The sequence below is a fragment of the Pagrus major genome, chromosome 22 (assembly GCF_040436345.1).
Source record: "Pagrus major chromosome 22, Pma_NU_1.0".
Lineage (NCBI taxonomy): Eukaryota > Metazoa > Chordata > Actinopteri > Spariformes > Sparidae > Pagrus > Pagrus major.
This window is the reverse complement of record NC_133236.1, coordinates 10,352,616-10,376,369: the sequence shown is the minus strand read 5'-3', so window position 1 is coordinate 10,376,369 and position 23,754 is coordinate 10,352,616. Positions and strand designations below refer to the sequence as shown.

The 23,754-nt window shown below is 44.8% G+C and overlaps 1 protein-coding gene across 1 annotated transcript in view; it reads right to left on the bottom strand.

The window, feature by feature from the left end:
- Positions 1 to 2,903: 2,903 nt before the first annotated feature.
- LOC141017701 (uncharacterized) overlaps positions 2,904 to 23,754 on the bottom strand; it is a 49,852-nt gene continuing 29,001 nt past the window's right edge. The window contains exons 21-27 of the mRNA XM_073492434.1: positions 21,199 to 23,002; positions 12,284 to 12,457; positions 11,649 to 11,825; positions 6,554 to 6,730; positions 5,317 to 5,490; positions 4,706 to 4,879; positions 2,904 to 3,718 (exon numbers count right to left, since the gene is read on the bottom strand). Of these exons, the coding sequence (XP_073348535.1) occupies positions 3,697 to 3,718; positions 4,706 to 4,879; positions 5,317 to 5,490; positions 6,554 to 6,730; positions 11,649 to 11,825; positions 12,284 to 12,457; positions 21,199 to 23,002 (2,702 nt within the window). The 3' untranslated portion in view covers positions 2,904 to 3,696. The remainder of the gene's footprint in view (positions 3,719 to 4,705; positions 4,880 to 5,316; positions 5,491 to 6,553; positions 6,731 to 11,648; positions 11,826 to 12,283; positions 12,458 to 21,198; positions 23,003 to 23,754) is intronic.

Genomic DNA, 23,754 nt, shown 5'->3' with positions numbered 1-23,754 from the left:
TGATTTATCGTGGTCTCATATTTTTACATCTCAAAAACCTGGCATTTTAACAGGAGTGTGTAGAGTTTTTATATCCACTGTGTGTGTGTATATATATAGCCTATGAATAACATGGGAAAGCTAAGGTATGGAGTATTAACAGTAATACACTTTAACACTGACGTGAACTTTAACAAACATAAACTGTGACACAATAAACCAAAGGCTTACAACTACCCTATTACTTATAAAGGGGATGGAAAACTAACAGCATTTTAACTGACATACAAGCAGGAAAACACAGCCAACAGGTTAAAATAACACCTGAACAGGTGACGTTAACTTTCCAAATGTGTGATTTCTGATGGGGAAATGAAAGAGACAGAATATAGAGACTCTTTGTTCACACTTTCTGCCAGCAGAGGCAGCTGCAGACCGTCAGCAGTTCATCAGTCTGTCTCCAAACTGACCCTGAAACCTGTCACACCTGAGTTCATCAACACTTTCCTCAATCGTCTCATTTCACTTTGAGTCCAAGTTAAAGTTTCCAACATTTACAGACAAACAGCCAACACCCTGCTCGCATGTACGTGTCAGTCAGCGTTTATTTTAAATGAAAGAAGTCAAATAAAAGGAGAAAAGAGATTATTATGTCACATTTTTACTTTGCTTCTTACTTCATGCACACAATAACTTAATACCTTCCTATAACTTGCACCAGTAAGTTCTCACCCTGCAAAACCTTTTGAAGAAGATTTCTGCAAATTAAAAAGGAGAAACAATCTTTTCTTTTTATAAAAATTAAAGTTTAAAGGCTGATAAACCCCTTTTTTTTTTTACTTGAGTATGGTTTATTGAGAATACAGACATGTCATTTAATAATTACATAATTTACACTCAAGAAAGCTCTGAAAAGCAAACTTGAAGGTAGAAAAGTTAGTTCCTGAGTTTGTGTATGACATATTTATCACGTGATAACAAACAGATGTGGGAGTAATCTGTACGAGAGACTCTGAAGCAGCCACGTTAGCATGCTAACTTCAGTAGATATCTCCACAACACAACACACAGACATCTTAACACCAAACCTGTTAAACTACTCGGTTCTACAGAACATCTACCTGCTGGGCTTGTGGTTCTGTTCACTTGGCTAGCTGCTTCGTCCTCTTCTCTGCATGTGGTATTGATATCACATAAAAACAATCATGATGGAGCAGTCTGTGGCCTTCTACCCAGACGCCGCTCCTCGCCCCAACCATACAGGAGTATTTCCAACATGTGTGAACACCTCAGATTTGGACAATCTGCTGTTGTGTGCTGCATGTGTGAAGAAGCAAATGTGGACATTATCCTGATCTGGTTTTCTGGATACCGTCCGGATTTCATGTGCGAAAGGGACGACGCAGAGACAAGACAGTATTCTGGTGTTCTGGTTTTTCTATCCATTCAAGATTCATTTATCTTATAATGTTATTACAGGATGGTGAAACAAGATTATGTTTGTAGTACTCACAAGAACAGAAAATGTTTAGATGGACTCATAAACAATAAGTAATACAAATAAATGATTGTTTTATCTTGGAGTGTTGAGGATGAGTTCAGGTGTCAGGTGGAAATTTGGTCCCAAGAGGAGGTTTCTTTTCTAACACTACTGATGAACTGCTGGTGTGACGATGGTTTAATACACTGTGTTTCTTTTAAGACTCTATCATGTGGCTTTGTCTGTTGTTGTTATGGCACGTATTTTATATATTTTATGTACAGTAGGCCTTTGAATGTCCAGACAGCTCCACGCAATGACTTTATAAATTGTATAGATGTTTTCTGAACATATCACTGCCATTTGGTTGTAAAGCTTTATTTTTTTTTTTTTTTGTCCTGTTTGAAAATAAACCGAAAAAAGCATTTGAGTTCAGCTGAGTCCCGCTCTGCAAGCACTCCACAAGCTTGTCGTGTTAACATGACACAGTACTGGATCAGACAGATGGTTTCACTGACCTCTTCTGGAGGAGTTTCATGCCTGCAGCCTCTTCCAGCAGGGATTTCACCTCCACATGACTGCAGCGAGGTGAAGTTCAGCCACCGGAGGTCAAAACAGACTCACACGTCTGACACACACAGTCAATTCACAAAACACCACTGATGCTTCAATTAATGCACACATTCTGTTTATAATTGAGAAAAATAATATAATAATAATAATAATAATAACAATAATAATAAACATTGTACAAATCAACAGTAAAGATGGAATCATGCTATTCTTTGTGGAGTTTATCATATAAAACATATTTACATATTTAAAAACATATTACATAATTCGGATACAAAAAAGGTAACTGTATCCGAGTAAAATTATAGAAATAAAAGATGTAATTAGATTACAAATGCATTCAGTAACAAAGGGGATCACTAACAAGATTACAATTTCAAAATAAAGAATGATATACTCGTCTGTAACTGTGTATTCTATAAGAATATACACTTGTTATTAACATTAAATAAAAGTCATCTTATTGATATTTCTTTTCTCTAGTCTTTATTAGCATAAGTAAAGTAATCAAGTTACATTACTTTAATATTGTGATACCTGGATTACGTCCCTGAGTACATTTTAACAGGTAATTAGTGACACTGTTGGAATACATGTTTAAAGTAACCATCTCAGCCCTGCTGAGATTTATTATTGGACTCCATGTTTTGTTTTGTGTTTGTTCAAAAGGTCCCTCAGACAGAACCAACGATGTCATCAGTCAGCTGGAGTTAAAACAGGAGCTGCAGTTTTACACATTAACTGTGTCGTATAAAATTACCTCATTGTGAGAGAGTAACTCATCAACTTTTACATGGTGTATTTCACACAATTACCTGTAAAACATCACAGGAGGATTTTTTGGAAAAATTGAAAATTCTGAGAAAAAAAGTGAAAATTCTGAAAAAATTTATTAATTAATTGATTACACTGATCAACAAAAGTGGAACCATCAAAATATTGTGTCATACATTTTTTGCTCATTACAGAAATACAAACATTTGACTTAAAATTTTCATTTAATTCCATGTATTTTTCAGGGATTATTAGAATAAAAACAGTAATCTCACACAAGCAGAAGAGATGCATTGTAACAGAAATAATCTTGCACTGATGAATATGATACTGCAGACTTCTGCATTCTGACATCAACCTCCATTTTACAGCATAATATGAAAATTAACAGGCGTTCTCCATCATTCAACAACCAGTAAGTGTATAAACAGACTGACTGAATCAGAAAAAGAAAGACAGAACGTGATGCAGACTCACGTCCAGGTTCCAGGTGGAGGAGGTGTCTGAGTGTGGAGCAGAAGGAGTGGAGGAGTATCAGTGTGTCTGCAGAGACTGTGTAGAAGGACAGAGCAGCAGCAGAGCAGTCCAGATACACTGATGATACTCTGTCACATCCAGAGGAACACAGGCAGGATGCTGGACTGGACATTGTGTGTGACAGTGGAGCTGATCTCAGAGCAGTTCACACTGCAGCACTGACAGTCATCTCCACTTGTTGTGATTGGTCCGTCAGTCACTGCTGGATGAAGCCCTCCTCTCCACTCCACCTCCCAGTAACACGGCCCAGTCAGAGCCTCTCCACCCACCAGCTGATGGTGCTGCTTCAACCTCTCTGGATCATCAGGACACAGCTGATCCTCTCAACAGCTTCACCTTTCTCATCACTCTGACTAAGACCACCACGATTCCCATCTGATGAGAGAAGTAGAGAGACAGTAGAAGTGATAAATGAGTGTTTACAGAGACTCTCTCCATCAGCTGTCAGTCAGTGATATAAAGACCAGCAGGACTTCAGTCCTGTTCAGACCACAAGTGGAGCGGCTGTGTAGCGTAGCCAGCTTCCTTTCAGCTCTCATGTTAACGTGTTGGAGTGAAGCTCACAGACCTGCAGACACTTTGGACATCAAGTCTGTTTACTCTGCAGGTTTCACTGAAGGACACAGTGGAAATAAACTGCTGACAGTCCCTGAACACATCATTACTGCAGGAACACAGATATTCACTGCTCTCTTTAATGATGGACGGCTGTTTGGGTTCAAAGCTGTTAGAAACCAGAGTATCAGTCACATTTGAATATTTCATCTACTTTTAAAATATGACAAATATGTAAATATGGAGTCCTGATGTTAAAATGCTAACATTTATACAGAGTCTGACGAGTAAAACATCAGCTGTGGTTTGTGGACTTCAGCAGAGGTTCTGGTCTGTATACAGACCACATGGTTACTAAATGTAATGATGGTTCTCTGAAATAAGAGCCAGTGATTTGCAGGCTTCAGTCAGACTGATCTGAGAGCTGTGACAAAGATGAACTGATCAGTTGTTCAGTGTTGAAATGAGAGAACAAACACTTTGAGATCAGATTTGATGCTCCGACAGTTTGATGAATGCGGACACTGTCTCTATACATCCTGTGATGCTGTCAGCTGTGATCCAGCTTTATTTCCTGTAGACATGAACACAACAGTCGTCTTCACATCGACTCAAACACATGATCACAACAAGCTTCTAATCTGATTGGCTGACTGCTCTCTCTTTCTGTCCAATCGTGAAGCCTGTCACCGTTGTCCTCTCACAGCTTCACTGAGGAAAGCAGGAAATACTGGATCTTTACTTTGATACTGTGTTTAGTACAATACTGCTGAAACCAGCATGAACTGACTCCAACCCTCTACTGACCTCAGAGTCTCCAGTCTGCAGTCTGGACTCTCCTTCAGATCAGACAGCAGCTTCACTCCTGAATCCTGCAGCTTGTTGTGACTCAGCCACAGCTCTCTCAGATGGGAGGGGTTGGACTTCAGAGCTGAGGCCAGAGAAGCACAGCTGATCTCTGACAAACTGCACTTCTCCAATCTGAATAAAGAATAAATGATATAACTTCACAATTTAAATATTCAGTCAGTATAAATCACAATCACAAAGCTTCATTAAAATGTTGTAAAAAGACAATTTGTTGTTGTCTGATAGTTAAAATAGAGATTATTTAACTTTTCATTGTAGTATGTATTTTTCTCATCACTTTAAAAAACATTTTAAAAAACACAATTTGGAATCTAAGATGAAAATCAATAGTTAAGGATGTTCAGAGTGAATTATTCATATTGTTATATGAAGGTTTTACATGTGCAGCTCTGCCACAGTCAATGGACTAAACCACAGAAGAAGAAAACAGATGTTAGCATTAAGATACTCAGTGTGGATCAGTATAATATCAGATGTCTGCAGTTTAGTGTCAACACAACTTTCACATCATATTAATCTGAGCACAGAAGTAAAAAATGGTGTCTGACCTCAGAGTCTCCAGTCGACAGTTCGGACTCTCCAGTCCAGCACAGAGAAGCTTCACTCCTGAATCCTGCAGCTTGTTGTCACTCAGCTCCAGCTCTCTCAGATGGGAGGGGTTGGACTTCAGAGCTGAGGCCAGAGAAGCACAGCTGATCTCTGACAAACTGCAGCTCCACAATCTGAATAAAGAATAAATGATGTACGTTTAGAAGACAATGTTCCTGCTTGAAATCATTCAGTGTTTAATAATCTGTTCAAAAAGAAAATGAGAAAATGGAAACTCCAAACATCTGAACCCAACAGGACGCAGGTTAAAACCTCTAAAATACAAAAGGTGACAATGAGCTCTCATTATTATTAATGACAACGTGCTGCTACTTCAATAAAGACATCGTGACTTCATCTCTTAAACTCTGCAGCTCCACCAGCGGCTCCATCTATACAAACTCATGTTGTGAAGCCAAACAAATAAAAACTCACAAAAACTGATTTTAGATTCAATCAAAGTATCTTCAGTTTGAACTAGTGTGAGCATCATATAGTTTTATAAAACTGATGGAAAAAGAAAATACTGAATACTTGTTGTCGATGAAACAGAGATAACATATTTATTAATTGTGTTTATGTATTTTATTATCACTTTCTTAAAAAACATGATGTGGAATATAAGATGACAATCAAGAGTTGAAGAGGATCACAGTGAATTATCCAGTGTAGATTTTTCTCTTTATATGAAGGTTTTAAATGTGCAGCTCAACACTGCTCTGCCACAGTCAATGGATTAAACCACTGTAAAAGAAAATAGACTTTATCATTGAGATAGTCAGTGTGGATCAGTATAATAAAAACTTAACATTCAACTCAACATCACAAAGTTTCCAAAGATGCAAATATGTCAGGATGAATTCTGGGGAAGAGTAAACAAAAGACATCTACTGTGTTTTTTATTTATTTTAATTTTTTTAGGAAAAGTGGAGTCAGAAGATCAAATCATCTTCAGTTTAAACTATTCAGTCAGTATAAGCATCATATAGCTTCATAAATCTATCATTATCATTGATTTAAAAAAACATGACATCCAGTGTAGACTTTTCTTGTTATATGAAGGTTTTAAATGTGCAGCTCAACATTAAGATACTCAGTGAGGATCAGTATAATATCAGCCTTATGTCTGCAGTTTAGTGTCACCACAACTTTCACATCATCTTAATCTGAGCACAGAAGTAAAAAATGTTGTCTGACCTCAGAGTCTCCAGTCTACAGTGTGGACTCTGCAGAAAATCACACAGCAGCTTCACTCCTGAATCCTGCAGGTTGTTGTTTTCACTCAGGTTCAGCTCTCTCAGATGGGAGGGGTTGGACTTCAGAGCTGAGGCCAGAGAAGCACAGCTGATCTCTGACAAACTGCAGTCACTCAATCTGAATAAAGAATAAATGATTTAAGTTTAGAAGACAATGTTCCTGCTTGAAATCATTCAGTGATTAATAATCTGTTCAAAAAGAAAATGAGAAAATGGAAACTCCAAACATCTGAACCCAACAGGACGCAGGTTAAAACCTCTAAAATACAAAAGGTGACAAAGAGCTCTCATTAATATTAATGACAACGTGCTGCTACTTCAATAAAGACGTCGTGACTTCACCTCTTAAACTCTGCAGCTCCACCAGCAGCTCCATCTATACAAACTCATGTTGTGAAGCCAAACAAATAAAAACTCACAAAAACTGATTTTAGATTCAATTCAAGATCACAAAGTTTCCAAAGATGCAAACATGTCAGGATGAATTTTTTGGGAAACAAAAGTTATTTTTATTCTGGCTGTAGGGGAGTGATATAAGTTCTTTAAAAACAGAATTACTGAGCTGTTAAAGCCAAATCTTTGCAGTGTTAAATATAAATATTGCCAGCCAACAGAGTCAAATGTCTGTTCGGCGTCGAGGCTGAGAACAATAGATTTATCTTTAGTTTTGCTCATATGATCATTAAGTGTAAAGCCCGTCTTACATTATCTTGTGTCTGTCTGTTCTTGAGGAACCCTGTTTGGTCGTCATCTATTATGTCAGGAAGTATGTTGTCAAGTCTTTTTGCAATTATTGAGGCGTATAGTCTGTAGTCTAAATGTTGTATTGATGTGGGTCTGTACCAACTACACTCAGATTTATCGTTACCCATCTTTGGGATTATGGAAATTATTGCTTGTCTCCAGAATGTTGGTGTTTCTCCACCTTTAAGCGTAAAATTGAAGCATTTCAATAATACTGGTGTTAGTATCTCTCTGAATGTTTTGTACCATTCAGCTAGGTATCCATCCGCGCCTGGCATTTTATTTGTTTTGAGTCTCGATATGGCATTATCTAATTCTTGTTTGGTTATCTCACCTGTCATTACTTTATTCTGTTTGGTTCCAATGGATGGCAGGTCCAATGAGTTCAAAAAATGTGTAATGCTTGCAGAATCTACACTATCCGGTTGTGTGTCATTTTCAAAGCAGTGTTGTATTTCTTTTAGCTTGTTACACATTTTGGCAGATTGTGGATCTTTGATTTTATGAATGGACCTTTCATCCTGTTGCCTTCTTATCCTCCAAGCTAATAGTCTTTTAGCTCTTGGCCCATTGTCATAATACCTTTGTTTGGTGGATCTAATTTTCATCTCCTCTTGACCGTCATATATTCTGTTCAAGTTTTGTCTGGTCACTTTTATCTGCTCTAATAATCGGGGGTCGTTACGTTACATATGTTTAATTTCTTGGTCTTTGAGTTCTTGTAGTAAGAAAAACATGCTTAATTAACTAATCGGTCACTTAATTCATCAATGAATTAACAGACCCACTGACTCCAGTCTCCCGCGAGGTGTCTCATCTGCGCTAGCCCGGTGTGTGCCGACAGGTGTTGAGCCCTCGGTGGTTTGTTCATCAGGTGTTAAAATCCCCTTCCTCCACATGTCACACGCCTCTTTTGCGTTGTTGTATGTTGTGAGTCCTTCTTCAGAAAAGACTCGGAGTTTGGCGGCGCCGGTGTCTGGAACCTGAGTCCCTTTTCCTTTAGCACCTTCCTCAGCGGCGCATATTCCTTTCTTTTCTTCATAATTTCTACCGGGTAATCGTGGTCGAAATAAACTCTGTTTCCGTTGAGGTGTTCCTCTTTCTTTCTCCATGCGGTGTTCAGCACGAGTTCCTTGGTTCTGTAGGCGAGGAAGCACAGCATCATGGATCTCGGGGCGGCTTTGGTCCGAGTGATCTGTGACAGCGTTGTATTTTAAAGTCGATGTCAGGGAGCGATAACTCGGACTTGATCAACTTCTCCACAAACTCACATGCATTGTCCCCCTCCTCCCCCTCGGGGATCCCAAAGATGGAGGTTATTTCTGCGGGAGCTGCTTCTAAGTCTATCAGTTTGGACAGGACGTGCTCTTGTCAGTGGCGTATCCAGGACATTTTTACTGGGGTGGCCAAGATGGGACACAAAGCTAGTGTGGGGTGGCCATGGCATAGCGAAGTTTAATACCACGTACGCAGCCGACCGCGGTTCGAATCCCGGCTGGACGTCCTTTGCTGCGTGTCACATCCCCTCTCTCTCCCATGATTTCCTGTCTTGTAACTGTCCCGTAAATAAAGGTGTCTATGCTAGTAAAAAAATCTTTTTAAAAAAAGTCATTTCTTTTATTCCATTTCCACCTATCACAGTCCTCAGGAGTCTCTGGTTATTTGAACGTGTCTATTTTTAATCAGTAATTATGTTCAGGATAGGGTACAGATTTTCTAAGAGCCAGTTCCTTGGAGTGGATTAAAGTCCTCATCTCTTCACAAGTTAGATTAGGGTAGCACAATTCAACTGCTCTTAACTCATCCTGTAGAATAACATTAATTAGTCATCAGCTCATCATCTGTGTCACCTGTACTGTTACCTGCGTTTGCTTTACTAATTGAAGCGCCATCTTGTGGTTACATAAAAACACAGCAATCCAGGCAACAGAACAAACCAAAAACTTCAAATCAAAGCTTAATACTTAAAGATCGGCCTTATTAAAAAGTTTATCTGTAAGCAAAAGATAAACTAAGCTTGTAAGGAAAAAACAGAAATATCTGTTGTTCTTTACATGCTTAGTTTATGTTATTATTTAGCTTAGATATCATTTGTTGGAGATACTGGAATTAGATTTTTTTGGTTTGCTCTTTGCCAGGTGTGTTTTTATTTAACCACAAGATGGCGCCTAAATTAGTAAAGCAAAGAAATGTAATTCAATCACTCAATCAATCAATCACTCAATCAATCAATCAGTCAATTCACTTTGAAGTAATAGCTATAACAACAAACGTCAAGCAGGATCTTTGTCAAATCGGGTTAGAATCAGTGTGTAAAATACAGGATGTTCGTGGGGCTCTGGAGGCCCTTTAATAACAGCTTCGACTCCATTAACATGTCAAAATAAAGGAGGTGTCAACAATGTGCCTTATTATGTTTATTTTTTGGATCTACAAAGGTTTATTTTTACATAACTACCGACATCTTCGATCACTGTTAATAACACAATTAACACATTTTGCATCTCAAGCATTTGTGGCATTTGAATGCAGTTTGCTCTGCGTCTGCCTATTTAACGTCTAAAACATGTGAACTGTGAAGATGAGCTAACTGATACAAACAAAAAGTCCTTTATCTCCCAGAGAAAAGTCTTTAAACAGCCCTTAAATCACAGAGCAAATAAATAAATCACAGCTTGTTCTTGTGTTATAGCTACTTAAATCTAGACTGTCACACTATATTTCACACACTGGTTGGTCAAAAATATAACATTAGCTCTATTGAACACACACATCTGCAAAAACACCCTCAGTCTTCAGTCCAGAAAACAGCGTATCATATTTCACGGCGGTATCCAAATAACAATAAAAAAAAAAAAACGCTAACATTAAATGCTTAACTTGGTTTGCAGGCTGCTAAGCTAGGCTAGATTAGCAGCTAGTTCGTCTTTTAGCTAGCAGCTAAAAGACGAACTACACTGCACTAGCTAGCTTAGCTAGCTAGCAGCTAAAAGACGAACTACTTCGATAGAGATAGAGATAGATAAAGTTTTCCTACACATTCAGAGGGAACTACGACATAACTAAACATTAAATTACCATACCTCTCATTCGACAGAGTTCAGCGTTTTTATCCAGCAGTTGACATTGTCAACGTGACCGTCCTCCCATTTCATTAACGACCGGACCAGCAGCAGCAGCAGCAGATGCAGCGTGCCGTGCTCATCTCTCATGGCTCACCTATCAGACCTGCATGGCCAAACGTCTGCTGAGCAGAAATCAGCTCTCACAGCCTCAGTACGACCATTACTGTGTTAGTTAAAAATGTAAAACTGGCCCTAAATCAGCTGATCAGCTGTCATCATTGATTGACAGCATTCCTCTTGTTTCTTGTGTTGACAAACTTGACCAACTACCTATCAGATCTGGGGCCAATGAGTTTTCAGGGGCGGCCCAGGCCAACACTCAGAACCGCTCTTGTTCCTGCAGAGTTTGTAGAAGCTCGTCTTCAGCATTAGTCTTCCACTCTTCCACCTCGGCCACTCGGTTCTCCACTTCATCCATTGTGGCCTCCGTGTTTTTCAGCTCTGCCCCGATCTCACTCAGCTTCTGGTTAACTTCTTCTTTAAAGTTCCCAAACTCTTCCTTCATGTCTCGTTTAATTGTCTGGCAGAAACAGTCTAGTTCCTTCTTCATGTCCTTGTGTCCTGTCTTTATTTCAGCGTGGATAGCGCTGATGCTAGCGCCCAGAGCGCACATGTCCACATGCTGCTAGCTTCACTTGTGCTGACAGCTTCATCAGCGTCTCCTGTCGCCATTTCTTCGTTTGTCGTTCTGTCCTGATTTTCTGTGGTCTCAGCCTTCCTTACTTTATACTTCCTCATATCATTTATCATAAAATTGGTGTGTGAAATACTCTAAAATGGGGAAAGAACCGGACTCTTCTGGGAGCTCTCAGATTATGCTACCGCCAGTCTGGCCGCCACAACCGGAAGTCTCACATCTACTGTGTTTTTTATTTATTTTAATTTTTTTAGGAAAAGTGGAGTCAGAAGATCAAATCATCTTCAGTTTAAACTATTCAGTCAGTATAAGCATCATGTAGCTTCATAAATCTATCATTATCATTGATTTAAAAAAACATGACATCTAGTGTAGATTTTTCTTGTTATATGAAGGTTTTAAATGTGCAGCTCAACATTAAGATACTCAGTGAGGATCAGTATAATATCAGCCTTATGTCTGCAGTTTAGTGTCACCACAACTTTCACATCATCTTAATCTGAGCACAGAAGTAAAAAATGTTGTCTGACCTCAGAGTCTCCAGTCTACAGTGTGGACTCTGCAGAAAATCACACAGCAGCTTCACTCCTGAATCCTGCAGGTTGTTGTTTTCACTCAGGTTCAGCTCTCTCAGATGGGAGGGGTTGGACTGCAGAGCTGAGGCCAGAGAAGCACAGCTGATCTCTGACAAACTGCAGTTCCACAATCTGAATAAAGAATAAATGATGTAATAAAGATATGTTTATATTCCATCAATGTTCAGTTGTTTAATGTGCAGTTCAACATTACTGTGTCCTCATCAATTAGCTGTATCCTAAAATGATTGAGTGACTTTGTTATTGTGTTATTGTGGATCATCATGTTGTAATGTCAGCCTTCTACAGACATCATCTAAATGTCACCACATTCATGTCAACACATGTTATCAACATGCTGCTGAACTCTGCACCCTCTTTAACACCTGTCCCAACACTACAGTATCCATAACAACATGAATCCAATTAGAGTCCAGACTGAATTCTGCTGACAGACTAAAAAAAGAGCTGTTGTGAGTTGTGTTCAGACAAACACAGAAAACAATTAAAGTAAAGGATATTTAAAAGTTCTGTTGTGGATTTAAATTAGGGAGATAAACACTGAACAAGAGCAAAATACATTAACTGACCTCAAGATCTCCAGTCTACAGTTTGGACTCTTCAGTCCTTCACACAGCAGCTTCACTTTTGAATCATTCAGCCTGTTTCTACTCAGGTCCAGCTCTCTCAGATGGGAGGGGTTGGACTTCAAAGCTGAGGCCAAGACTTCACAGTCAGTCTCTGAGAGTCCACAACCAGAAAGTCTGTGATGACAGAGAAAATAAAACTGAAGGTCAAATACAATCTGACTCTTTATCTAAAAAACAGACATCAACACATTTGGCTGTAGCTCAGCTGGTCAGTTGTTCAGCCTGAGCTGGTCAGTCATTGATCACAAGGTTTGTGGTTTGAAACTTGAGCTCCTCCTGTCCACATGTCAAAGTGTCCTTGAGCAAACTAATGATCCCTCAATGGCAGCTTTAGACCAAAGTGTCTCCCAAACAAGGTGATGTGATTTGTGTCTGTTAAACTGTTAAAAGCACTTGTATGTATTGACCTCAGTCATGTGCTTGTATGTAGTCTATGCATCTTTTAATATCACTCTGCTTTTCATCAAAGATTGTTTTATTATAATTTCATAGTGAATAGTTTTACTCAAGTGGAGTTCAGCTGTTTAACGACATCATTTCTACTTGTAGTTTGGTGATGATAAAATCTCTCCACTGAACTGAACCTGCTGAGTTCTCCTTCACTGGCAGGATGAACCCTGATGTTGTCCCAGGAGCTGAATGTGTGATAGCTCTGGAGTATACCAGCTTACAGACCAGTCCATTCAAATACTACCAGAGAGAGAGACAGAGAGAGCGTCCTCAGTGTTGATGAATCAAACTCATTTATAATATAGAAACACGTGAGAAAAGAAATTGATTATAAGGAAGTAAACAATGTAAAGTTGCTCCTTTTTATAAATGAGAATGGAGAGGGAGATTTTTTTGCTTTTCAAGAGGGAACATGTCCTCGATTGACATCCTCTCAAACCAAGCAATAATAATAGATATGTTAAACACTGTGAGAATGGACAGATCAGTCCTTCATCCTTCCGGCTACAATACCCTGGTCTCTTCACCACTCCTGTGGCAGATTGTTCCGTCACGTTCGCTGATTATACCTGTGCTCTTGCTAAACCTCAGTACATTATCTCAGTGTCATCTAGTGTTCTCTTTCATAATATTTCGTTCGATGTCTCACTATGGGATGCACGCCTCGCTGCAGCCCTCAGAAGCATTAATCTCATTACGCCAATCCTGATTGGCTGGTGAAACGTGTCCGTCCGCCTCAGGTAGTCCCCTCTACCTTAAATAGCGCATGCGGACGGCACCACGTCATTCAAACACCTCTTCTCACTCGGAGCATATCTCACGTCCAAGGCTAGCTAGCTAAACTGTCCACAGGCGGACCTTATTTAGCTTCCGTCGCCGGGCGCTACTAGCTTTTGGATATCTTTTTCTGTGCTTCATCGATCACACCAGATCGAACCAGTGCTTTCCTTGCTCTCCACAGCTTGGCCAGCACTGTCCTCGACGCCCCACCACGGCAGTTCGAGCACCGAGTATTAGCACACCAGCTAATTTTCGGCTTCTCACGTTAGCACACCAGCTAACTGCCTCGACTCCCCGCCTGCACACCAGCTCGCGAGGAATGGAGGCTAAATCCCCTCACACTAGAGGGCACGGAGACTCTGGGGCCCGACTCTGTCGTTGCGGGAATAAGATATCGAGTACGGATCCACACCAGGTCTGCTCGAGCTGCCTGGGGCTGCAACACGCCCGGCTAGCTATCGACGTCCCCGGCTCGTGTCAACACTGTGCGGTGTTCACCGTCAAGAGTCTCCGCAGACGGCTAGCCCGCCAAGCTAGCTTGTCTGGACATGACCCCTGTCTCCCTCCCGGCGGCCCCGCCGTCGAAGGCGGAGAGGAGATGGAGGTCGCTGCGGTGGCGATACCGGAGGCTAGCGCCAGCTGGGGCTCCCAGCTCGACCTAGCCGCGGATCCCCCGCAGGAGGAAGACGTCCTGGAACTGGACTATGGGGACGATGACGATGGCGCCTCGGAACTCCTCATCTCAGAGGATGAAGAAGAGGACGACATCTTCATCACTCCGGCCCGGGCTGCGCAGCCCGCGGCCTCCGTCGCCTCTCGGGATGGAGATGAGAGTAGCACACCAGCTTCTCCCCTCCCCAGCTCGGACCTGCTCGACGTGTGCAAACGCGCTGCTGCCCGACTGGATATCCCCTGGCCCGCTGTCGTAGCTGAGACCACCAGATCCCGCTACGAGGGGAAGAAATTGCCCTTGGCTAAGAGTGCGACGAAGCAACGTCTCCCTGTCTTCCCAGAGCTGCTGGATGAGGTGGCGCGCTCATGGAGAGACCGCCCTTACAGCAGCAGGAGCCCGATCCCCGGAGCCTCGTCCCTCGACTGTGAAGCGATGGAGAGCCTGGGTCTGCTCCGCATGCCTCCGATGGAGCCACTCGTTGCAGCGCACCTTCACCCACGGCTGTCAGCGGTGTCCTCCCGGAGCCCCAGCCTGCCATCCAAGTCTGACCGTTTTCAGTCAACTCTGACTGAAAAGGCATACAAGGCGGCGGCGCTTTCAGCCAGAGCGCTCAATGTCCTCTCCCTGCTCACGGCTTATCAGGCTGAGTTATGCGAGGATTTTGTGCAAACTCAGGACCCAGCTACGTGGGAGGAGATACCGGTCATCACCGACCTGTGCCTCCGTATCCAACGCTGTGCGGTCCAGGCCACGGGAAGGTCGATGGGGGCAATGGTTCTGCAGGAACGAGCGCGGTGGCTCAACCTCGCCAACCTGTCAGACAGAGAGAAGGACGACGTCCTGGACATGCCCATTGTCCCGGAGGGGATTTTTGGTTCCGCGTTGGCTTCGATGCAACGGCGGTGTGAAGCCAAAAAGAAGGAAGACGAAGCTCTCCAGCTCTGCCTCCCTCGAAAGCCCCAAGCTCCCTCTCCGCCTGCACAGCGGAAAACCTTCGCGCAGGCTGCTGCCCAAGTTTCGCAGTTTAAAATACCTAAACTGACGAAACCCCGGCCCGCCCCACCTCCCCTGCCCAGCCGGGCCGGCTGGTCCAAGAAACCCTCGGCCCCGGCTGCAGCTCCGCCGGCACAGCCCGCGCAAGCTGCCACTAACCAGGCCAGGAGGAAGAAGAGAGCGGCCTGAAGGCTCCTCTCTTCACCGGTGATGCAGCTGGAAGTTCCCCGTTCTCCAGCTCCACCTGTTCGGCTTTCGAGCGTGCGCTCAGGGGCCCCCCACGCCCCCGTCTCCCAGCTGCCACGGACCTTGCCAGAGCAAGCCGGGAGAGACGGACATTTGACGGCAGAGGGTTCAGCAGTTGCCCCTCACTCATGTCCACAAGCACGCACACACACACAAGTTTTCATAAAGAAAATAAATTGTGTTCCGCTGTCGCATCCAGGCCGAGTGCCGAGGGCGCAGCTAATAAAAAAAGCCAAAGCTATCAGAATAAGCAGCGCGGTGGCGACATCCGCTGTCCCCCCTCGGCGGAAAGCTGCGGCTTTTCCCGTGGGGGGGGCTGTGGGGTCCCCGCTGCTGCGCTGTCCTCCCGGGCGGAAATGCACAGCACCGCCCGGGAGCCATGTCACTACCCCACCAAGGGAGAGCCCCACCGCACCGCGGCTGGAGCCTCTCATGGTGGAGGGGCTGCGGTGCGTGTCCACTCTCTCCCTCAGATGCGAGAGATGGGCCGCGCTCGCAGCTCCACCCTGGGTGTTGAGGACGATCGCGAGGGGATACAGGCTGCAGTTCTCAGCTGTTCCTCCGCGATTCGCCGGTATAATACACTCCCAGGCTCAGGGAGAGTCAGCTCGCGTTTTACAGGAGGAAATCCTCTCACTGTTAAACAAAGGAGCAATTTGTGTCGTCCCTCCCGCACAGTGTCAGAGCGGTTTTTACTCCAGGTATTTTCTGGTCCCCAAACGGGGGGGGAGCGGTATTCGCCCTATCCTGGATTTACGTGCTCTGAACAAATATCTCAGGAAATGCAAGTTCAGGATGCTTACGCACGCATCCCTGCTGCGCCTTGTGAGACAGAACGATTGGTTCACTTCTGTCGATCTGAAAGACGCGTATTTCCATATCCCGATTTATCCTCCCCACAGAAAGTATCTGAGATTCGCTTTCCAAGGGAGCTGTTACGAGTACCGCGTGCTCCCTTTCGGTCTGTCTTTAAGCCCGAGGGTAGGCCTGTCACGATAACAAATTTTGCTGGACGATAAATTGACCTAGAAATTATTGCGATAAACGATAATATTGTCACTTTGAGACCATTTTTCAACTAATATAATGATAATGGCATAATAACGCAAGTACACCCTTTCAAAGATCAATAAACCTTTATTTCTAAAGAATATTTAACATTGGAATGTGAAAAAGACATTTTAAATATCCAAAATAAATAAAGATGGAGGCTGTGGCCAAAGCAATTGAGCCATGGCCAGCCACGGTTCCTTACTGCAGCAACAATGTTAGCACCATTGTCTGTAGTGATGCGGAGGCGTGACGGTACACGTGATGATGATGACGTATGTGTTTTTTTTCAAGGTGTTTCCCCGGTGTCCTCCTGTTAATCTAAACATGTACCAGTAGTGTGTCTGTTTATAATCATATGGATGCTGTTATAATGTGTTTAATTGAGATCCTGACACACCATACATCCTGGAAAGTGACAAAGTTACGTTTTTCTATAATTTACATAATTACATAATCGCCATCAGTAAACTGGACGCTGTCTGACTATTTCACTCGCGGGGTTCACTAAGTTCACTGAGTCTTGTCGGGAGGGCTGACCGTCACCATGACAACAGTAGCTGACCGTCGCGCGACTAACACTTGGTGAGTTAAAGTTTTTTGCCGGGGACAGACGCTGTTTTTCGGGCAGAAATGTGACGAAGAGTCGGTCAGACCGACAGGCTGACAGACACTTGGTGAGTTAAAGTTTTTTGCCGGGGACAGACGCTGTTTTTCGGGCAGAAATGTGACGAAGAGTCGGTCAGACCGACAGGCTGACAGACACTTCTTCACGAATAACTGCGGTATTTTTTTCCTCACATAAGTTGCCAAAGACACGACCAGTTACTACGTTCCTGTTGTTTGGTCCTGTAACGTTGCTTTGTGGGACATTTATTTTTATTTTGTTGAGTGAAGGATTTGTAGAGTTGTCAGACACCAACACCATCAGATCAACACGCCCTCGCTCCGCGCCGCCGGCTCGGTTCGCCTCTGATACTACCTCCGGAGGCGCAGTGAAATTTCACCCCTCACCGCATCTGAAACGTTCACACAAAGGCGGATGCGGAGAATTGGCGCAGTATCCCCACATGCAAACGGCTGCGTGAATGGGACAAGAGGGTTCTAGTGAGAGACACGAGGAAAACAAACAAGCATGCAAATGGAAATTATCGAGGCCGGCAAAATTATCGAGCTCATTTTAATTTATCGTATGATTAATTGATTTATTGATTATCGTGACAGGCCTACCCGAGGGTGTTTGTGCGGTGCACAGAAGCGGCAATAGCCCCGCTGAGACGGCAGGGCATCCGCTTGGCCACATATCTGGACGATTGGCTGCTGTTGGCACAGTCGGAGCAGGAGGCCAGGGCGCACACGCGTATTCTCACACGTCACCTAATCGATCTGGGTTTCGTGATAAACGCGGAAAAGAGCATGCTATCCCCAGCGCAGGGCATAATCTTTCTGGGATTATCTCTGGACTCGATGACTTTCACAGCGCGCCTCTCGGCGGAGCAGGCGAAAAATTTCAGGGCATGTCTCGCGCTCTTTCATCCAGGCAAATCTGTTCAATTCAGATTGTGTCTTCGATTACTCGGGCTGATGGCGTCTGCCATTCTCGTAGTCCATCTTGGTCGCCTCCACATGAGGGAATTCCAGCTTTGGGTGGCCTCATGTGGGCTAGATCCCGTGCGTCATGGCGCACGGAGGATACTGGTCACACCAGGGTGCGCCAGGGCGCTGCGCCACTGGCGCGTCCCGTCCTTTCTGACACAAGGGGTGCCCATGGGCTCCGTCTTGTCCAGGAGGGTGGTCACTACGGACGCCAGCCTGACGGGCTGGGGCGGAATTCACGAGGGCCGGTCTGTGAGGGGCCACTGGAGTGTGGACCTCTAGCGGTCTCACATAAATTTTCTGGAACTGTCAGCGGTGTTCCTCTCCCTGAAACATTTCCTTCCGTCTCTCACGGGTCATCATGTCCTGGTGAGGACGGACAATACGACGACAGTGGCGTACATCAACCGTCAGGGGGGGTTACGCTCCCGTCGGTTGTACATGCTGGCACGCAAACTGATCCTGTGGAGCTGCGGTCGTCTCCTCTCCCTGAGAGCGACGCATGTCCCAGGAGCCCTGAACACAGGCGCGGACCTGTTGTCCAGGGGCGCGCCAGTATACGGGGAGTGGACTCTACACCCGGAAATTGTGGAACAGATATGGGGCCGTTACGGTCGGGCCACGGTGGATCTGTTCGCGTCGAGAGGAAACGCGCAGTGCGCGCTGTTTTACTCTCTGCGCAGCATGGATGCTCCCCTCGGCGTCGACGCACTAGCGCACGCCTGGCCGCACGAGCTTCTTTACGCGTTCCCCCCCCCTGGCCTTGATACCCCCCACTCTGTCCAGAGTGAGGGAGCACGGCCACGCACTGATTTTGATGGCTCCGCATTGGCCTGCGATGCATTGGCTGGCGGAGATATATCGGTTGCTGTGCGCTCAGCCCTGGCAGCTCCCGCTGCGCAGGGACCTGCTATCGCAGGGGGGGGGGACGGTCTTCCACCCGCACCCAGAACGCATGGCGCTGTGGGCTTGGCCCCTGAGTGGCTCAGTCTGTCAGCTGTGGGACTCTCACAGCGCGTGATTTCCACCATACAAAGTGCTCGAGCCTCCTCCACTAGGTCCCTGTATGACTGTAAGTGGAGAGTGTTTGAGGGGTGGTGTCACAGAAATGGCCACATTCCCTTTCAGTGTCCAGTAGGAGTGATATTATCATTCTTGCAGGACCTGATTGACAAACGAAAAGCCTTCTCCACGGTTAAGGTGTACTTGGCAGCTATCGCCGCCTGTCACGTGGGGTTTGGGAAGCAAACAGCGAGCCAGCACCCGCTGGTTTGCCGTTTTATGAAGGGAGCGCGCAGGCTTCTCCCCGTGTCCAGACCACTGGTACCACCATGGGATCTGGCTGTGGTTCTGGAGGGTCTTAAAGGACCTCCCTTTGAGCCACTGGAGGGAGCAGACTTGAAACACGTGTCTCTCAAGACAGTGTTGTTACTGGCTCTGGCTTCGGCTAAACGGGTTAGTGACATCCATGCGCTTTCGGTGCATTCGTCATGCGCTCAGCTCTTCCCGGGGGATGTAAGGATGATTTTGAAGCCCAACCCGGCTTTTGTGCCTAAGGTGGTCGGCTCAATTTCTCCTATTGACCTTGTGGCCTTTGCTGCTTCACCAGGAGAGCAGCGGTCACATGCGTTGTGTCCAGTCCGTGCGGTGCGCACTTACATGGATAGGACAAAGGGTTTCAGGAGGAGCGATCAGCTGTTCGTCTCCTGGGCTAATCCTCATAAGGGAAAACCTATCACAAAGCAGCGCCTATCCCACTGGGTGGTGGAGGCAATTGCTTTGGCGTATACGAGTCAGGGTTTGCAGCCACCTGTGGGCCTGCGAGCGCACTCGACTCGGGGTTTGGCCGCATCCTGGGCCTTATTCAGGGGAGTTTCTGTTCAGGACATCTGTGCTGCAGCGAGTTGGTCCTCGCCTCTCACTTTTGTCCGCTTCTATAAGCTGGACGTCTCCGCGCTGTGCGTGGCACGCGCGGTTTTGCTGTCCTGATTGGAACAGAGTACTTTTCCCTGTGGGTTGGTGGACGTTAGGTAAGCTTGTCTGGCAATACGGGAGCTACCACATCCCATAGTGAGACATCGAACGAAATATTATGAAAGAGAACTTAAGGTTATTTACATAACCCCGGTTCTCTGAGTAATATGAGTGAGATGTCTCACCAGACATCCCTTCTTGCTTGGGCGAGTGAGAAGAGGTGCTTATCTTGAATGACGTGGTGCCGTCCGCATGCGCTATTTAAGGTAGAGGGGACTACCTGAGGCGGACGGACACGTTTCACCAGCCAATCAGGATTGGCGTAATGAGATTAATGCTTCTGAGGGCTGCAGCGAGGCGTGCATCCCATAGTGAGACATCTCACTCATATTACTCAGAGAACCGGGGTTATGTAAATAACCTTAAGTTTTGTTGACTACGTGTTTTGTGCTCTAGTGTTTTTTCTATGGCTAGACGCCATCTCATTCCTATGTTTTTCCCTCTCCACGTGTACAGATCCTCAGCGTCTCTCAGCTCAGCTCGCAGCTTCACCCATCTGCCTGGACTCTCTCCATCGCTCCATCCTGCCTGCCTGTCCTCCTCGCTTCCAGCACCAACTTGTTTACCTCAATAAATCACCTTTGAATTCATCTCTATCTCAAGTCTCTGCATTTTGGGTCCGACTAAAAACCTCAACCCTCACAGATCCAACAGATCACAGATATTACATGTCTGTGTGTCTGTATATAATAAGAACAATAAACAGACACATTATAGAAACAAAGTGCAGAAAGTCTATCCACTGTAACAATAAGACTGTTGTGATAAAATGACTAACAACATGTTTCAATCTTCCATCACTTGAAGAGAGTTAGAAGATGATAGAAGATACTTTTTTCTTTTAGATATTTATAGTGCAAAACACAAACAGTACTAATATTTCAAAAAGCAAGTTTTACTTGTTTGACTTTTATAGAGCTGAACTTTTAGACTGTGCATGTGTGTAACGTGTGGATCTTTAATACTGATGACGTCAGCTCAACATTGTTTTATAATGTAATAAACACACAATGATAATCTTATCTGGACTCACAGAGCCTTCCTGCAGTTCCTCACAGCTGGAATCAGTCTCAGTCGTCCCTCCTCTGATGTTTTGTACTTCTTCAGGTCCAACTCATCCAGAACCTCCTCTGACATCAGCAGCATGTAGGCCAGAGCTGAGCAGTGGATCACAGGGATTTCCTCCTCTGATCTGTTCTCTGACTCCAGGAACTCTTGGACCTCCTGATAAAATGAGTGGTCGTTCATCTCCATCAGACAGTGGAAGATGTTGATGCTCCTGTCAGGAGAGATATTTGTCTTCCTTCTCTCCTTCAGGTTGTTGATGGCTCTCTGGATGATTTCTGGACTGTTGTCTGTCTGACCCAGCAGACCTCCTAAGAGTCTCTGGTTGGACTCCAGAGAGAGGCCATGAAGGAAGCGAACAAACAGGTCCAGGTGGCCATTTTTACTTTCTAGGGATTTCATCATTACTCTGTTCAGGAAGACACTCAGTGATGATTTAACTTGTGTTTGTTCCAGAAAAGCCTTCAGGACCTCTGTGTTCCTGTTGGTGTAACAGTGGAACATGTAGACTGCAGCCAGAAACTCCTGAACGCTCAGATGAACAAAGCAGTAGACTGTTTTCTGGAAGATCACACTCTCTCTTCTGAAGATCTCTGTACAAACTCCTGAGTACACCGAGGCCTCTGTGACATTAAGACCACACCGCTCCAGGTCTTCTTGGTAGAACATGATGTTTCCTGTCTCCAGATGTTCAAACGCCAGCCTCCCCAGCTTCAGAAGAACTTCCCTGTCAGCCTCCGTCAGCTCCTGTGGACTTGTCTCGTGTCCCTCATCATACTTCTGCTTCTTCCTCTTTGTCTGAACCAGCAGGAAGTGTGAGTACATGTCAGTCAGGGTCTTGGGCAGCTCTCCTCTCTGGTCTGTAGTCAACATGTGCTCCAGAACTGTAGCAGTGATCCAGCAGAAGACTGGGACCAGACACATGATGTGGAGGCTCCTGGAGGTCTTGATGTGTGAGATGATTCTGCTGGACAGATCTTCATCACTGAACCTCCTCCTGAAGTACTCCTCCTTCTGGACGTCAGTGAAGCCTCGTACTTCTGTTACCCTGTCAACACATGAAGGAGGGATCCGATTGGCTGCTGCAGGTCGGGAAGTTATCCAGACGAGAGCCGAGGGAAGCAGCTTCCCCTCGATGAGGTTTGTCAGCAGCACGCTGACTGATGACTTATGTGTGACATCAGACACGACCTCATCGTTCTTGAAATCCAGTGAAAGTCTGCTTTCATCCAGGCCGTCAAAGATGAACAGAAGTTTACAGACAGCGAGCTTCTCTGCTGTCACCTTCTGTAATGTTGGATGGAAAACATGGAGCAGCCTGAGAAGACTGTACTGCTCATCTCTGATCAGGTTCAGCTCCCTGAACGAAAGCAGAACCAGCAGACTGACATCTTGGTTTTTGGAGCCCTCTGCCCAGTCCAGAGTGAACTTCTGCACTGACAAGGTTTTTCCAACTCCAGCGACGCCGTTGGTCAGAACGACTCTGATGCGTCTCTGTTGGTCAGGTGAGGCTTTAAAGATGTCGCTGCACTTGATTGGAGTGTCATGGAGGGTCTCCATCTTGGAAGCTGTCTCTAGCTGTCTCACCTCATGTTGGGTATTAACCTCTTCACTCTGTCCCTCTGTGATGTAGAGCTCAGTGTAGATCCTGTTGAGGAGGGTTCCACTTCCTGTTTCATCACTTCCTGTTTCAGTTCCTTCAGTCACACGTTCACATCTCCTCCTCAGACTGATCTTATGTTCATCTAACACCTCCTGCAGACCAACAACCACTAAAAAAAGGGAGAAAAGTGTGAGACAAACCAAACACAACGACGATCTGCACATTATTTTCACTTTCGTTTAAAAGGACCAAAATAAGAATATATAAAGCAGTAAAGGTGCTGCTGTATGTGCACTGGCCTTCTACAGGAGGGCTGTAACGGTAGAGCATCCCATTTCTTATTTTTCAAACAAACTTGATAGCCTTTAGAAATGGTACTCAGCCACTGAGATGGAGGCATTGGCACTAATGGCTCCAGGACTTTTTGAGGTTTCTGTCAGCTTGTCTGCTGCTCCTGTGGTTGTTTTTACACATTACAATCGTCTCGTTTTATTGGTGCAGTAGTCCAGTTTTTGGGGGGATTTGTTTTTGTTAGGCTTAGTTCTAATGTTGGTTTGGCTTCGAGGGCAGAACCAAGATCCTACGGCCCGTTGTGGGTTGTTCTGGCTCCTCTTCCCCTTTGTTGATTTTGGTGGGCCCATCGACCCTCTGTTATTTGTTGCTGGTGTTGATTTATGATCACATTTATAATGTTTTTACTGCAACTACTTGACTGTTTTGGTTATTTTAGACCTCTTTTGAAAAGAGCCTCTCTGGTGTTCGTAACGCACGTGTACTGTAAGTTAGCATACCCAAGTCCTCCCAGACTTCAGCACCTTCTACTGGAGACCAGTGGCTGCTGGGATCTGATTCAAGTCACTGGTACTGGCCTATCCTGCTGCAAATGCCTCAGACTCATCCTACATTCAAGTCATGGTCAAA